General features: G+C 53.8%; 1 protein-coding gene across 1 annotated transcript in view; it reads left to right on the forward strand.

Moving 5' to 3' along the window:
* Positions 1–317: 317 nt before the first annotated feature.
* GDF10 (growth differentiation factor 10) overlaps positions 318–17,713 on the forward strand; it is a 78,456-nt gene continuing 61,060 nt past the window's right edge. The window contains exon 1 of the mRNA XM_069611185.1: positions 318–1,605. Coding sequence (XP_069467286.1) covers positions 1,407–1,605 — 199 coding nt within the window. The 5' untranslated portion in view covers positions 318–1,406. The remainder of the gene's footprint in view (positions 1,606–17,713) is intronic.

Here is a 17,713-nt window from a genome sequence, read left to right on the forward strand (position 1 = left end):
GTCCCTCTCCTCCTACCAGTGACCTGTTCCAGTACAGCGCCTGCATCTCCTCCCTCTCGCCTGGACTGTTTCAGACATCCCCTAAAAACCTTCCAAACAGGGGTCTAGCTAGCCCCGGGAATAACACACGTCGTGGCCCCTTGCCCCAAGAACCCACCCACAAGCCGAGTTCCCAGTGTGATGGACTTGGAGTCGGTTTATGAAAAGCAACGCATTGATGCCCGAGCGCGCTGATTCCAACCACTGCTCCGTCCTCTGCCAGCTTAAGCTCCGCCCCGGTGGTTAAGGCGGGGTTGGGGGTCTGCCCGGACTCAGAAGAGTTCCTCTGTTCCGAGGTACGCGAGCTTCAGTCTCTATACATTAGAAGGAGAGGTGGATGTCCCGTGAGGACCATGGACAGCCCCTGTCACCATTCTGTGCCCAGCTAAATTAACAGTGTCCGGGGGGAGGTCGCACGCGACCAAGGCCGGCAGCATCCCATCAATTAAGCTTCGACAACCAATTGAAGAACATCCGAACACAGGGCAGCTCTGCGACACACCCGACCCACCAGAAGGAGCCCTGAACCAGCAGCGCCACGCAGCAAGAAGAGCCTGTACAACCACAGAGCACCGCAGACATATCGCGAGACGGGCAATTCCCACCAACAGATAAGTCAGAACACCCGAAAGAAACCCTGGCATCACAGGACCAGGTACAACGCTTAAAGGAATCCAAGCACTGTGCAGACAGAGAAGTACCACAACACCTGGCAAGCAGCACACGCAGTCCAGTGGCTATCACACCCCAAGACCATCACCGAAACAGAAGCCCTCAGTCTCCCCAAAACACGGAGCACCAACAGGCGGGCCCCAGCTCCAGTCACAAAGAAGCCTGGCGCCTCGAGGGAGGATTTCAACACCCCGGCATTAACGGAACCGCCGGGAAAATCCCACGAACCAACGAGAGGAGCTCTGGACCGAGAGCAGAACGAGCAAGCCCTGAAACCAGAGTAACTCTACAGCAACCTCGGGCCAAGACAACACGGCAGGCAGAGGAGCAGCCCTACCTGTGCCTGGGCACAGCAGGAAATCAGTGTAACGCGACAGCAACCCATATCCAAGACAGCGCAGCACCTAGAGGAGGCCCGGGTCTGCCCAGGACCGGAAGGGGACCGACGACGCATTATAGACGGAGAACCAGAATACGTGTGAACCACGCGAACCTCTGAGCCCAGAACTTGCAACAACATTCCAGAAGAAGCAGGGTACCCGATTGTCAGTAACTTTCACCTGTCTGTGCCCATCGCCCACCGCACCCACAGTGGCCGCCAACTCGGGAGCAGCGAGGAGACATCTGAGCGGCCCCACTGAGCCTCCAGTTCCAAGAACCGCACTTCTGAATCCGCCGCCCCGGGCATTCCCCCAATGCTCGCCTCCAGCCCCCGTCTCTTGCTCCCGCTGCTCCTGCTCATCGGAGCGGACTGGGCATGGGCAGCGGGGCTGCTCTTGGACGTGGCCCCGGACACCGTCTCCCTGCACATGATGAAGCTCTACCAGAAATACCAGAGAGAAGGGAACCGGCCGCGGGACGGGAACACCGTGCGCAGCTTCCGTGCAGTGGCCGGTAAGGAAAGGCGGGGACCCCGAGGGAGGGAAGGGCGGGGACCCGGGAGGCTGGGCATTGGTAAGTGGCGGGACTCTCGGGATAAGTGTGCCTCTGTGGGACCCCTGTTAAAAGTCAGATCACCAGAAGATTCGGAAATCGGGGAGACTTTCAGGACTTGGGTCATTGGCAGTCCCGGGTGGGCAGGGAAGGTGGCGGGTCCGTGTGAGGCTGTGACAGAGTGTTGTGTCCTAGAGTGTGAACTGTCTGGGCCGTGTTTGCTTCGGCGGCAGGGCACTATATGATTCCGAACTGAGTTAGGCGGTCATTAGTGACCTCTGCTGGAGTAGTGGGTGCCAGGGGTCAGTGTTGGGGTAGTGGACTCTGGGGGTATATGCTGGGGAAGGTGTCTGTGGTGTAGTAGTGGGTGGCTCCCGAGGTCTGTGCTGCTTTTACAGAGGCAACTCTATCCAAGCGCATATCTTACTGCTACAAGGAGATCTCCGACCCCATCACAGAGCTCGGAAGGCACTACAACCAAAACGGGTACCTCGAAACTTTACCCTAGCACATTGCCCCCGAACCCAGTACATTGTTCCCTACAATAGCACCGTATCCCCTATCCTTGGACACTGTCCTTTACCCCAGCAGAAAGTCCTCTGCCGCAGCACAGTGTCCCCAGCACGGGGCCCCCTACCATAGCACAGTACCCCTTACCCTAGCACAGCGCCCCCTCTCCTAGACCAGTGCTCCCTAACTCAGCACAGGGTTCCCTACCCTAGCACAGTGTCCACTCTCCCAGCACGGTGTCCCCTACCCAAGCACGGCGTCCCCTACCCAAGAACAGTGTCCCCTGCCCCAGGACAGTGTCCATACCCCAGTCGGTGTCCCCTACCCAGGCACAGTGCCTCCTAACCAACCACAGTGTTCCCTACCCTCTCACAATGTCCCCTATCCCAGCACAGTGCCCTTTATCCTTGCACAAAGTCCCCTAGCCCAGCACAGTGTCCCCTGCCCCAGCACAGTGTCCCTACCCCAACATGGTGTTCCCTACCCTAGCACAGTGCCCCTTATCCTAGCACAATGTTCCACCCACCAGCACAGTATCCCCGGCTCCAGCACAGTGCTGCTACCCAAGCACGGTATCCCCCACCCTAGCACAGTGTCTATATCCTAGCACAGTGCCTTTATCCCAGCACAAAGCCCCCTACCACATCTTAGAGTTCTCTACCATAGCACAGTGTTCCCTACCCTAGCAGTGTCCCCTATCCTAGCACAGTGCCCTTTATCCAAGCACAACGTTCCCTATCAAGCACAGTGACATCTACCCTAGCACAGTATTCCCTACCCTAGCACAATGCCTTCTATCCCAGCACAAAGTCCCCTATCCAAGCACAGTGTACCCTACGCAGCACAGTGTTCCCTACCCCAGAACAGTGTCTTCTATCCCAGCACAGTACACCGACAGACGTTACTGGAGGAAAACACCTTAGCGGTTACCTACCCATGCTAACCTCTTGAGTAGGGGTCTCGAGGGGTCGTCACTTCCCCTACCCAGCACAATGTGCTCTACTCCAGCTGACGCTTCCCTACCACAGCACAGTATTCCCTGTCCCAGAACAGTGTCTTCTAGCCCAGCACAGTACACCGACAGACGCTACTGGAGAAAAACATCTTAGCGGTTACCTACCCATGCTAACCTCTTGAGTAGGGGTCTCCAGGGGTCGGCACTTCTGTTGGGACAGTAGAATCGTGGTCTGAGTTAGCAGTTTCCAGGGGTCTGTGTTGGTTTGGCTTTACTGAGAGAGGTACATTTAACTTGGCAAATGACACGGCACTCACGCAATCTGTATATGTTCTATAATTCTGCCTTATGCTAAAACAAGGTACCGAACGGGTCTGTACTAGGAGGGGCAGTTTGGAGGGGGGGCAAGGCGGCCTGCGCAGGCGCCTGGAACTCTTGGAGAAAGAGATGGGGTGTTAGGTGGCACCGAGATTTGTACCTAACAGGTAGAGGTGCCACAGGACCTATGGTGAAGATGGTAGCGACCATTGGCACAATGTTGGAGAAACAGGCCTAGGATTGGAGCAATGGGCTGTGTTATGGGGCAAAGGCAGTGCAAGCATGGAACCTTTTCACTTTTGTCAATTGCATTTGTGTGATACCAGTTTCTTTTTGTGACACGTCAGTGTCCCACAAAGGCATTGTTATGCTCTGCGCCCCAAAGATGAATTGTGGTAATTGCATTGCTAGCAAGGTGGCACCAATTATCATTTCAGTCTTTTTAAGAAGAAATTTACTTGTACTGCTGTCCACACTTTCACTTTTTTCGGGGGTCTGCAAGCCGCTGCTCTTTATATGTTTTGGGCTCTGACTCCCACGACCCTTCACCGTTGACTATGATAGATAAACATCTGGGCAGCCTATGGTTGCAGACCACCTGCATCATGCACAGGCATATGCAGACATCTTCCTGCCCCCCCCCTAGCCTGCCCTCTAGTGTGAACTGCATCTTATTTATGGGTCTTCAACAGAGGTGTCACGCTGCTCTTCTTTCTAGGCTTTCAATGTGCACTTGTACCCCGGTATTGCTGCGCTGACAAAAGTGTCTGCAATGCAGCCTTCATCCTGACCTGTGCAACACCTGAGCACCAGTACTGCCATAGCGCCAAGAGGCCATGCAAAGAGCAGAAGCGCTAGATAAGACCACATAACATAACACCAGATCTATACATCTCCCGTAATTCACTAACCTGCAATGCGTACTGCTAATACAGTATTGAAATATCCAGAGCACTTACAAAGCACCTCTACCCTTTTGTGCACTATGCCTTATTATCCAAACACTGAGACATCCAAATAGCTCACACAATGCGTCTCTATCATGCCCTGCAATATGGACCAACATCCAGACGTAGAGACAGGGACGGCGTCGGGGCCTTTCAGTTAAAGGGGGCCTGAGCCTCGGAGGGGGGCTCAGGGGGTACAGCAGCTGCCTCAGTGTTGGCAGCCAGCACTCTTACGACTTGGCAATCTAAGACCTTCATTCGGGATTTTAAATGTGCGCTTTGGAGCACGCACATTACAAGCTGCCTTTGCTGGAGCCCTTCAGAGAATCACCTCCGTCAGGCGTCTGCAGAACCTGGCTATTCCTGCTTCTCTCCATTGGCCCCTTGCTGTCAATGAAGGATTTGCAGCTATTCAGGGGGCGTTTAGTGTTGCAGCTCCTTGCTGGCTGGCCATCTCGTGATAATCAGTGCTTATTAATTCTTGGCTGTACTTCTTTGTCTCCATTATAATTTAGGGTCCCACTTTTCAGTTTTAACTGATTTTTACACATAACTAGCAGCAGAAATCAAACTGGTTTCTGTCTGTATTTAACTATAAAAAATTGACAAATGCAGACTCTCTCCTTGGTTCCCTTTGCTGTCAATTATTCGTTGGAGACCAATCGCATTGCAGACTGGCTGCATGGAGAGTGTAAAAGTGGATCGAAAAACAGCATTAAAGTTCTTCAAATGACTGGCAACATATATATTCGGCCTGTAAGAATCATCGGAATAACCATTTGATGTTGGAAAAATGGAGCTGACAATGATATGGAATAATTCAGTTCCATGTCTACCTTGCATCGCTGCCTGTGTTTTTTAATAGATGCATTTTTTCCTTTGAATAAATGCAGAAAAATAATGGTCGCGAGCTATCTTTTATATGACAAATAATAAATGTGGATACATACTGAAAAAATGGGCAAAACATTACGATGGATAAATACAGATGGAAATGATGGAAAAGTAAATACCATAAAACCGGGAGGCTTAATCATTATGTATGCACCCATCCGCGTTCCTCAGACTGTTGTTCTCTGCTCTCAGCAGGAGGGGTGGGGGGGGGGCTCAACCATCATGTTGCAATGGGCCCCTAGGAGCCCCGACACATCTTCAGATGGCATAGCATAGAGAATACTATGACCTTTACAAAGGGCTTCTCTTTTGCCAGAGCCAAGCAATTGTAACTCAGCATGCCCAAATCCCCGAGTTCCATCACGGCACCTCTAACCAGATGTGCACGTATATCTAAGCATCGAGAAATCTACACAGCATGGAATCCCCGTACACAGCAGGGAATCCCTGTACACAGCAGGGAATCCCCGTACACAGCATTGAATCCCCGTACACAGGCCCACGCTGAGCTCTGACTGCACCCCAGCTCTGACTGCAGGATGGCCGGCGACCCCAACACAGCGACATGCAGGCATCTCCCCCGTCCATCTCTATTGACAGGTATAGCGGGCGGTGCTATCCCAATAGACAAGCACCAGCTCTGCTCATTACTATTTGTATTTATTTGTAAAGTGCCGGGGTTTGGGGGGGCGACATAAGGGCGCTGGCCCCAATAGGGGTCCACACACATAACATGATCACAAACAATCCTATACACAAATAAAAGGAATTCAGAATACACTACAGGCCATGGAGCCATGAAACACCCAGAATCACATAAAGAGGTGTGTTTTCAAGCTACGTCCCCAAGGATTCTATGCTTCTAGGCTTCTTGCAGTTTTACGTTATGCCAGAGGAGCAATTTTGCTAAACAAATTGTGGGGGTATAATATCAGCAGGAAGCGGGAGGCGGGTGAAGAAAGGGGCATGCTGACAGAATGGAGTGGGGCAAACGAGGGGGCATTGCACAGAGGGCATTTTTTAATAAAGTGTTTGAAATAGTACATTTTCAGGTGAAACTTTCTTTTCTGGTACACGTTGTATTGGACTTACAGTGGTTGTTAACATAATAAGCTAGCTCGGCAGGTTGATTACGCCCTGCAGGTATCAGTGTGCAATAGGTAGGATAGTGTGATTACCTGGCAGTGGTGGCCAGTATGAAGCGGTGGCACTACACTAGTAGGTGATGTAAGGAGCTCTAGCAGGGGGACAGCGTCTGGTGTCTGCGCTATGGACAGTGTGATGAGCTGGCAGTGGTGGACAGTAAGAAGAGGTGACACTTCACTAGTAGGTGATCTAAGGAGCTCTAGCAGGTGAACAGCGTCTGGTGTCTGCACTATGGACAGTGTGATGAGCTGGCAGTGGTGGACAGTAAGAATAGGTGACACTTCACTAGTAGGTGATGTAAGGAGTTCTAGCAGGTGGACAGCGTGCAGTGTCTGCACTCTGTACAGTGTGATGAGCTGGCAGTGGTGGACAGTATGCAGAGGTGGCACTTCACTAGTAGCTGATGTAAGGAGCTGTAGCAGGGGGGACAGCGTGTGGTGTCTGCACTATGGACAGTGTGATGAGCTGGCAGTGGTGGACAGTAAGAAGAGGTGACACTTCACTAGTAGGTGATCTAAGGAGCTCTAGCAGGTGGACAGCATCTGGTGTCTGCACTATGGACAGTGTGATGAGCTGGCAGTGGTGGACAGTAAGAATAGGTGACACTTCACTAGTAGGTGATCTAAGGAGCTCTAGCAGGTGGACAGCGTCTGGTGTCTGCACTATGGACTGTGTGATGAGGCACTTCACTAGCAGGTGATGTAAGGAGCTGTAGCAGGTGGACAGCGTGTGGTGTCTGCACTATGGACAGCGCGATGAGCTGGCAGTAGTGGACAGTATCAAGGTGGCAGTACACTAGTAGGTGATGTAAGGATCTCTAGCAGGTGGACAGCGTGTGGTGTCTGCACTATGGACAGTGTGATGAGCTGGCAGTGGTGGACAGTATGAAGAGGTGGTACTACACTTGTAGGTGATATAAGGAGCTCTAGCGGGTGGACAGCGTGCAGTGTCTGCACTATGTACAGTGTGGTGAGCTTGCAGTGGTTGCCAGTATGAATCAGTGGCACTTCACTAGTAGGTGATGTAAGGATCTCTAGCAGGTGGACAGCGTGTGGTGTCTGCACTATGGATAGTGTGATGAGCTGGCAGTGGTGGACAGTATGAAGAGGTGGCACTACACTAGTAGGTGATGTAAGGAGCTGTAGCAGGCGGACAGCGTGTGGTGTCTGCACTATGGACAGTGTGATGAGCTGGCAGTGGTGGACAGTATGAAGTAGTGGCACTACACTAGTAGGTGATGTATGGAGCTGTAGCAGGTGGACAGCGTGTGGTGTCTGTACTATGGACAGTGTGGTGAGCTGGCAGTGGTGGCCAGTATGAAGATGTGACATTGGTGCACTGGTAGGTGATGTCAGGAGCTCTTGCTGGTCGATAGCGTTTGGTGCCTGTAGTGTGGGCAGTGTGAGGAGCTGGAACAGTCTGAGAAGCCGCAGTGTAGTCTGAGGAGTTGACACTGGATTTAGTAATACATTTTAGAGCACCTGGAAACAAGCATTTCAATTATAAACATTTTAAATGGCCAAGGCACATACATTAGCAAAACAAGTAGCACGTGGCGCCATCACCAGAAACTCTGAGGCAAGCATATGTGACCAGCATAAGGAAAGGGGCCCCTGGGTGCCTGAGTTCCAGGCTCACTAGCTCGACTTTGGCTCTCTCACAAGAGAGCAGAGCCGGCCTTGACTTTGGCAGTGCCTGGGGCTAGTCATCACAATTTGATGACTCCCACCTGGGTGCCTGGGGGCGGGGCTGGAGGGTGAGAGGGGTCACATTTTTAGTTGCTCAGCTAAGTAGAGCGCCACTGCAAAACCAGCAGGAGTAGGGAGTTAATCACTTCAACAGAGCGTGGCTGTCAAATCAGCATGGGGCTGCCTTTCAAAGGCTGCCTCATGCTTGTTTAGCAGGTCTCCTGCTGGCGCGACCAGTGCCAGCACGAGAGCGGGGCGCATTTCATTACAATAGGGTGCCTGCTGTGCCTTCACCCACCACGCCAGCTCGGGGGAGGCCTTGAAAGACTGCCCTGAGCTGGCGTGGCAGGCGGGCTAATATGGCAACCCGGGCGGTGCCCCGCATGGCCCGAGCCTAAAGCCGGCCCTGCCCGAGAGTGCACTCACTCTGCAGTAGTCCTTCTCTACCCTGTGGTCCCTGCTCATAGACCTCCACCTGTCCATCACACATGCAGCTCTTAGAGGCTCCCACAACAGAGCCACGCCTCCTCATCTTGCACCACGTGATCCGTATGTGATGTATACCTTCCCCTTTCTGGATGGCGGCAAGTACACCTGGAGGCGGGGAGGACACCTGCTCCCACTCTACCCCAACACATTAGGAGGATTAACCCTTGCAGCCAGTTCACACCTTGTTTAACACTTCCTACTTCCTTATCCCCCTGCTCTCCTTGACTGCCTGACTTCGGGCTAATCATTCCCAGCTCGTCCCTGAATGTCACCCGCGCAGCCCGGGGCGGAGTGAGGCACGAGGCCTGTGCTGTCCCCATCTTTAAGACTTTAAGTACAAGAAGCACGATTTCCACTTGCAAGGTGAAGCGGAATTGTAAACATACTAAGCTCCGAATAACAGAGGGCGGGGCCGCAGTGCTACCAATGTTGAGAGGGACAGACACCTCTACCCCACCTGTTGAGGGTGACTGGCGCCCCCCGCGCGCTTCGCCGTAAGCCCCGGCCCCAAGAACACAGACCCACACGTCCGTCTTGGTTCGGGCTTCCCGGTCGCTCTAACGCGGCCGAGAAACGCTCGGTTTATTTATACTGCACGCAACGGCGTGCAACGTCACGCCGCCACGTGCGCGCCCGTCATCGGGCAGCGCCACACTCCTCCTTTTTCGGGGAGAACCAACAACCATCATGAACTCTTCACTGCAAACTACACAACACTGCAATTGAAACAAGTCATGAGAACAATGGGACAACGAAAACAAATCACACAACCCCTGTCCCATGAGCACCCCTTTATTGGCATCCACCCGGGTCCCCTTAGCTAGACTTTCTCACCCTCTGACTTCTCAGCCAATTGTCCCAGCACGTAATCGGTGAGGCGAGCTGGTTTCCCTCGCCCAGTTCTCTGGGGGTACCTCCTGCTCGCCTCCGGCATGGGTGATCTGTCCACCGACGGACCCCGCACTGGGGACTCCGGCATGCAGGGTGGGTCTCCCTCGTTCTCCAGGACTCCTCCCAGGTCCAGGTCAGGAGGTGGGTCAGTTCTCGGGTCTCTGATCTTTTTGAAGAAGCTCACGTTGCGCGTCACTTCCGACAGTCCATCCGACGCCGTCACCATGGAGCCCCGGACGGCCACGACATCGAGTGGCTCAGGCTCGTATGGCAAAGAGAGTTTCCCATGCGGGTGTCGATTGCGAATGAGAACCTCATCGCCCAGCTCCAGCTGTTGTGGGCGAAGCCCCCTCCGCACGTTTTCTTGCTCAGTTCTTGCTTGCCGGTCCATCTCGACCCGTTGGTCGTCAATCACCGCAGGTTCCCGCTCTCCGACCTCCGGCAATAGCCCTCGCGGACACCTCCTGAACATTGCCTCTGCCGGGGCCACCCCCGTGGACGCATGTGGCGTGGTGCGGTATACTCTCAAGAATTGGTACAGGGCTATCTGTAGGGACTGCCCCTGGCCTTGGGCAATTCTAAATGTCTTATTGAGGGTCCTCATCAGGCGTTCTGCCTCCCCATTCGCTCGAGGCCACAGGGGCATGATCTTCCGGTGCACCACCCCGCAGCTCACCATCAGTTCAGCAAATCGTTCACCCTGAAAAGGCGCACCATTGTCCGAACACAGCGTGTGAGGGAATCCGTGAGCCGCGAACAACTTCTCCATCGCCACCACCACGTGTTCAAACGCCACTGACTCCACAAACTCCCCCTCGGGGTAGCGGGAGTACTCGTCCACTAGGACCAGGAAGTGGGTGCCCATGGTGGTGGACCCAAAATCGGCATGAGCCACCTCCCACGGATGGGTCCCCCTCGGCATCGCCTCGATGACCGGCTCCCGCTGTAAGGGCGAGGCTGCCTGACACCAGACACAAGCCGCCACAAACTCGTCCACCTTGCGTTCCAGCTCGGGGAACCACACCTTCATCCGGAGGCGGGCATTGGTCTTGGCGGCCCCTTGGTGGCCCCGGTGTGCCAGCGCGATCACCTCACCCACTTTTGACTGGGGAACCACAATCCGATCACCCCGAAGTAGCAGGCCCGACGCCGAGAAAGACAGTTCCTCACGAACCTTCCATAGTTGTTCCAGACCAGTCCGGGCCTCATGAGTGCGTCCCGCCAGGGCCTCAAGCGCTGACTTCCAGGAGCCTTGCTGCATGGACTGCCTCAATACTTTGAAGCACTCATCCCGTGCCGCCGCAGCCTCCAGCTCCTGGAGAGGCATGGCATTTGGCGTGGCAGCCTCTACCACGACCTGGACATGCTCCTCAGCTTCTTGCTCACAGATGTCACGATCTCCTTCTCCAGGCGCTCCAGGGTGTCTGGATAGGTAGTCGGCTGCGTTGTTTACCCCTGGCCGGTAAACCAGGGTCACCCCATACTCTAAGAGATCCAGCATCCACCTCTCAATGCGTGCCGGCGGTTTAGATGACGACCCCGCTAGTATTGGCAGCAGAGGTTTATGGTCAGTAACCACCGTCACCGGGCGTCCGAGTACATAAAGCCGGAAATGGCGACATCCCCACAGCACCGCCAGAGTCTCGCGCTCAATCTGCGAGTAGCGTTGTTCGGCGTCTGACAGTGCCTTACTGGCATATGCGACTGGCCGGACGCCGCCATCACGGTCAATCTGTGTCAACACCGCACCCAGGCCGAATGGGCTAGCATCAACGATGATCTCCGATGGTAAGGCGGGATCAAAGAATGACATCGTGTCCTCGGCCGTGAGGGCGCCCCTAATGTCATCAAAAGCCGCCTGTTCCAGCGGACCCCAATTCCAGATGGTGTCCTTTCTTGTGAGGGCCCGGAGGGGCTCAGACCTCGATGCCAGGTTCTTGATGAACCGGCCACAGTATGTGACCATGCCCAAAAAGCTTCGCACCTCCGACACAGACTCCGGTGGTTGGGCCTTCTGTATGTCCAGTACCTTTCTGGGGTCAGGAGACACCCCCCCTTCCCTGAACACAAACCCGAAGAACTCCAGGGAGGGGCGCAGAAATTCGCACTTCTCCTTATGTAGTGTGAGTCCCAGCGACTGCAGCCTCTCGAATGTTTTCGCCAAACGCCTCAGGTGGTCCACCTCTGTCCTCGCGAAGACCAGAATGTCGTCGCTTATGTTTAGGACGCCCTCGAGGTCGGCTAGGGCACCCCGAATGATGTTCTGGAATACTTCCGCGGCCGAGGATACCCCAAAACTCAACCTCTTGTAGCGATATAGTCCCCGGTGCGTGGTGAAGGTGGTAATGTACCTTGAGTCGGGGTGGAGGACGACCTGATGATATCCGGCCCTGAGGTCGAGCTTCGAGAAGAACCGAGCACCCTGCACCTCCGCGATGATGTCATCCAGCGTCGGTGTGAGGTGCCTCTCTCTCCTGATGGCCTTGTTGGGGATTCTCATGTCTACGCAGATCCTGACTGCGCCCGGTTGTTTGAGTTTCCTTGCCACCACTATGGGGGACACCCAGGGAGTCGGTCCCTCCACCTTCTCGATAATGTCTAGATCAACGAGGCTGTCCAGTTCTTTGTCTACCTGCTCACGGAGGTGGAAGGGTACCCTCCGATGTTTGAGGGCTACCGGCTGTACCGACTCATCAATGTGCAGCCGCACCTGCTCCCCGACCATCTGCCCAATCCCCTTGAATAGGGCATGATGCTTCTCCAGCAAGTCATTAATGTCCTCCAGGTAGATGGAGTATGCAAAGCTTACGATGCCGAGAGCCTCCGCCGCTGCACAACTTAGCAAAGTGTTCTTACTCACTGGTGTCACGTAGAAGCGGGCTGTGATGTGGGAGCCATCGTGTTCCACTTTTGCCACAAAGGCCCCGTCCAGAGGGATGGGCTCCACACCACCGAACGCGAAGATGCGGGCCTTTGAGGTGACCAGCCTGGGCGGCCGATCCATGGCGTTGTAATGTTCTCGGGCCATGACGTTCACCGATGCCCCTGTGTCCACGAGTACAGGGATCGGAGACTGGTTCACTTCAACCACGCACCTTGGTTGACGTCGATTCATGCCTCTTAGGAGTTCCACACTTGAGACAAAGAATATATTCTCTTCATCTTCTTCCTCTGCTTCTTCTGCCTGAGCCTCCTCCTCGCCCTGGTCCACCTGGGCGACATTGGACGGCCGACCTTGACGAATGGCGACCGCTCGGCCCTGACCCCTTGGCACCAGTACGGGCAAAGCTGCCCTACACACCCTTGAGAAGTGGTCTGGCAACCCGCACCGTCCACATGTCTTTCCAGCTGCAGGGCACTCCGCTCGGTGAGGCAGGTCGTATCCGCATTTTTGGCAAATCTCACCTGCCCTCCCAGCTCTGTCCCATGTGCCGCCGCCATACCTCCTAGCACCTCTTCCCCCTCGCCACATCGCGCAGATCTCTTCAGTCTTTATGGGGCGTGACCCGGCCTCCATTCTTGCTGCTCTCGCCTCAGACACCTCGTGGCTCCTTCCTAGCTCAAGGATGCGCTGGAGCGTTATCCCCGGCTCCCTCAGCACTTGGCGCCTGAGCTTGCCTGATGAGCACGCCTGGATAAGCATGGTCCTGATCATGTCCTCTGCATCGCCCCAGGCACAGGCGAGCGACAGACGCCTTAGGCGCCCGTAGAACGTGTCCAAGGTCTCGTCATCTTCTTGTTTGGCAGAGAGCATCACGAACCGCTCATAGTCTGCGTTGGCTAAGGGCAAAAAGTATGCCTGGAGGGCGGCCTTTGCATGATTGTAGGTTCCATTCCCTTGTGGCAAAGATTCAAAAATCTCCTGGACAGAGGGCCCTGCCGAGTACAACATTGTGGCCAGCCTGGTGTCATCATCAACCACTTGCGCAGCCCTGAAATACATGTCCAGGCGGTCCACCCACCTTCTCCATCGGGGCCCCAGGCTGGATGGCGGGCCCGACACATCGAATTCGGGGATGGGCTGCAGGGCAGCATGCGCACGTACCTGCGCCATGGCAGGCGCTGCCTGCTGAACACCAGGAGCAGCAGCAGGTTGAAATGGGGGAATCGCTGCCTGACCATCTACTGGAGCTGCTGGTTGCTGCATTGGAGGTAGAAGACCCTGCGGGGCCACTGGTGCACGAGGATGAAACTGCGCCGCCACACCATGTGCTCCGTCCTGGTCCTCGGTGTCACTCATGAGTTTGAGCGCACAGGCACCCCCATAATGCTGATTGGGGCCGCAACTCAAACATTCAGCCCACAGTGACTCTCAGCCTGGACCACTCCTGGATGCAGTGACTCCTGCCACCTCTGTGATGATGAAGAGGACGAAGATAGATGGAGTCACCAGGATGATGATGAAGGGGATGAAAAAGCAGAATGCCTTTTAGTGTTCCAAAAATTGGTAGCAAAATAGTAACTGGATTCAGCAGGCCCAGTCAAGATAGGCCTTCTCCTAGCTTCCACTCGACGTAGGAAACCCAAAATTGAGTCGATGCACTAAATATGCATACCTCCGTGTAGATGTAGCTGTCAGCTACTGAAATGTCCAAAAATTAGGCCTGGGGTCGTTTCAGGGCCCAAACCGGAGCTCCTTGAAATCCCACAGCCGTTGCACAAAATGGCAGCCAGCCGCGTAGGCAACGCACTACCCGTGGCATGAAACAAAGTCTGTCCTTCGACCTCGTTCCAGTGAAAAATTTTTCCGAATATCACCGCCGGGCCCGGGCATCGTTTCCCCCACTCGTCGCCACTGTTGAGGATGACTGGCGCCTCCCGCGCGCTTCGCCGTAAGCCCCGGCCCCAAGAACACAGACCCACACGTCCGTCTTGGTTCGGGCTTCCCGGTCGCTCTAACGCGGCCGGGAAACGCCCCGTTTATTTATACTGCATGAGACGGCGTTCAACGTCACGCCGCCGCGTGCGCGCCCGTCATCGGGCAGCGCCACACCACCCTTCCTCAAATGACACGCATGCGTTATGCTGTCCTGCCCCATGCACGGTAGCACGCAGCACCGCAGTGAGCCACCTGCTCAGCTCTAACATTGCCTCAATGCACGCGCACTGCGCGCGGGTGATATTCCAGTACTGACACCCCTGCTGCCGGCGCGCTCTCACATTGGGCCGAATTCACGCCCTGCACTATGAACTGCGGCCTTAAAACCGTGGCCCTCACAGAATCCTCACAGAACCCCCCCGGGCACCACTCTGCCACGCGAATGCACCAACAGGCCATTACGGAGACACACGCAAAGCTCGTGCAGTGCGCTTCTAGCTTCACATTGCACGTATACTGGCAGACCAGTGCGGAGACATGTGTTTTCCTAATGCACACTTAGCTTGTCCGGCACTATGCACTATGCACTGGTCTCGTAGTACTGAGGCACACAGAAGTCTCACAATTCATCTCCATTCTGACATGGACTGTGCGTTGGTAGCGTAGTACCAAGGCATGTGCAGTGTTCTCAGAGTGCACCCGAACTTGACTTTGCACTGCCTCCCCAGTACTGTGACCGCGGAGAGCCCCCACAATGCTCCGCTGCCTTGATGTGCACGAGACGCCGCCGTTTCCGTACTGAGACGTTTACAGAGGGCTCCCCATACGCCTCTGGCTTGTCTTGTAGCATGTACCCTAGCATCCTAGTACTGATCCGTCCCATAGCTCTCATGTTACGCCCCTATCTGGATCGATACGACGCACTAATCCAACAGTACTGTGACATGTGCACAGGTCTCACAGGTCACCTGTACCCTGGCCAGCACCATTCCCTGGGGATCTAGATGCAGTCCTTGTGTTACACGTTTATCCTCTGATACCACTGCACTCAGGCGCATGACAGCTCTCGCAATTCACCTGTATTCTGACCTACAGCACGCACCAAGCACTGGTAATCTAGTACCGAAATATGCATCGGTCTCTCACAATGTATCCTTCAGGTCTGAATTGTTTTGCTTTTTTACAGGCCATCGCCCTTGAGGGTAGTTTTTGTTCCCCGATTGTTCCCTATTTGTCTTGGTCTAGGCATGTCGCCTCTCTCCTTTTCCTCTTGATCTTTCCCGATTCATTCTGAAGAACCATCTCCTTCTTTCTTCTCCTTCGTTTTCTTTCTGGAGTTGTTAGATTGCATTGGATGTTTACTTTTTTTTAAACCAATCAAATATGGATGATTGAAATTGTTTTGTAAAAGTTTTAGATGATATGTTGATTTTGTAAAAGGTTTGATAACCATATACAATACAAACAAAATGTATCCTTATGCTGGCCTGCATATCGTCGTCATTACCCCCATTCTCTGCAAGGCAGTCTAGCCTCCGCCGGTTTTTCTTTTAAAGAATCTCTTTACTCTTTTTACTTTTCCTGCTTGACTACTTCCTCTCTCCTCCCAGAATATATCAGGTTCAACCTACCCACAATTCTCCTGTTTTTCTGCTGTGCTTTAGTCAGACTGTCTATCAGCGAGTCCTTCTGGGCTTGTTCAATTATCTCTCCATATCTCGCCTTTGTGAGCTCCTGCCCCTTTGAGCCATTGCTGACCCCATCGGCCTGAGCTTGGGCGAATGCGGGACAATTGCATGGGGCACAATGAGTGCTGTGGCCCTGCAGCGGTGAGACCATGCTGTTGCAGGGAAATCAGCCACAAATCCTTCACCTCCCCAACCCTACTTCTGGGTCTTCCTTTGGGGCAGTTCCCCCTGGAGGATTTGAAGCTTCTTACGTTGAAGACCATCTTCCTGGTTGCAATCACTTCTTCCATGTGAATAGGGGAGCTGGGAGCTTGCGATTTGATGATCTTGCCCAAAGTTGTCACTCCCTGATGTGATTCAACTTTCCGGACAAAGTTGGTTACCATATTTCATGTATTCAGGGAGAAGCACCGCCAGGGGAGCCCCAACTGCGGGAGAAGTGGCTCCCGTCTTCCCTTCACATTCGTTCCATCCTTTTCTCTTACCTGGAACTGGACCTCCTATTTCCTAACCAGCCAAAGCCTGTTTGTCACCTTCAGTAGAGCTAACAGTGGGCACTCCACCTCCCATGTGTCCATCCACTGCTGGCTCAAGGAGATCATCTCCCCGGGTGACCTACTGGTGGGATCAGACCATGGTAACACTATTATGGATAGATCAACAATGGGTATGTCCACTTCTTGGGAGGAGGTTTTTAGACATATTAAGGGCCACCTGGGCCACTCCTGGCCCGTCATTACCGGCCTCACCTTTCTGGGCATGTCGGTCATGGCTTTGCTTCGCCGTCCGCCTGGCTGCTCTCCCAGGATAGACCCGCTCTATTGATAGCCGTGAGAACAGTACACAGAATCTCGCAGCAGTTATATATGTACCTCGATGAATAAAAAGGTCGATTTGCTATGGTTGGTACACTTCAAGAGTTAGGACTGGGGCAAGGAACAATGGATGTATGGCTAACGGTCAGACTACTGACCGGCGATGTTTATTGCACCTAGTCCTACTCTTCCTCGTCACAGTCCTGACACCTGACTCTCCCTCTCTGGGGTTTTGATCACCTAGACTACTTTGCTTTTGAAATAAAGAGGACTTGATGATAGGTTGAACCTGATACACTCTGAGAGAAGGGTTTGGGGGAGGTGGCTCGGTCAAAGAAAGAAATAGATTGGGGAACGCAGAATGTCTCAGAGTTAGGACTGTGCCAGGGACGAATAGGACATGGTGTGATGAAGACTATCAGTCAGCCATCATAGCACACTCTCACCAGGAAAAACAATGGCCCTCTCTGTGGTCTGAGATGTGAACACGGCCTCCCCCAACTCCACACACTTCCATAGTCAGCTATATACCTCATCCCACCCTGGAGCATGACTACAATAACTATACTACACCGTGCAAGAGAAGATTGTCATGTAAAACAGCATGTTTGTGTTAATGTTCTCCAGTGCTGCTAAACTGTGCAATTGCACATGTCAGTGGTGTATGTGCACAAGCTAACATGTGCTCCACTCATCATATCTGTTCCTTTCGTGGTATAATATTTTGTGCACAGCCATCGTGCACTTGCATGGTGCCCCTCGCCATTTGTGTGCACCCTCCAAGTAAAGTTCGAGAGTAGGCAGAGCTTACACGGATTGCTGGTGCAATTCATAACAAGCATACGCTTGCTCAGCAGTTAAGGGGTTAAGAAGAGCCACTCTCTTTTACACCATCTTTCCCGCCACACG

This window comes from Ambystoma mexicanum, chromosome 8 (assembly GCF_040938575.1).
Source record: "Ambystoma mexicanum isolate Mex_15411 chromosome 8, UKY_AmexF1_1, whole genome shotgun sequence".
Classification (NCBI taxonomy): Eukaryota; Metazoa; Chordata; class Amphibia; order Caudata; family Ambystomatidae; genus Ambystoma; species Ambystoma mexicanum.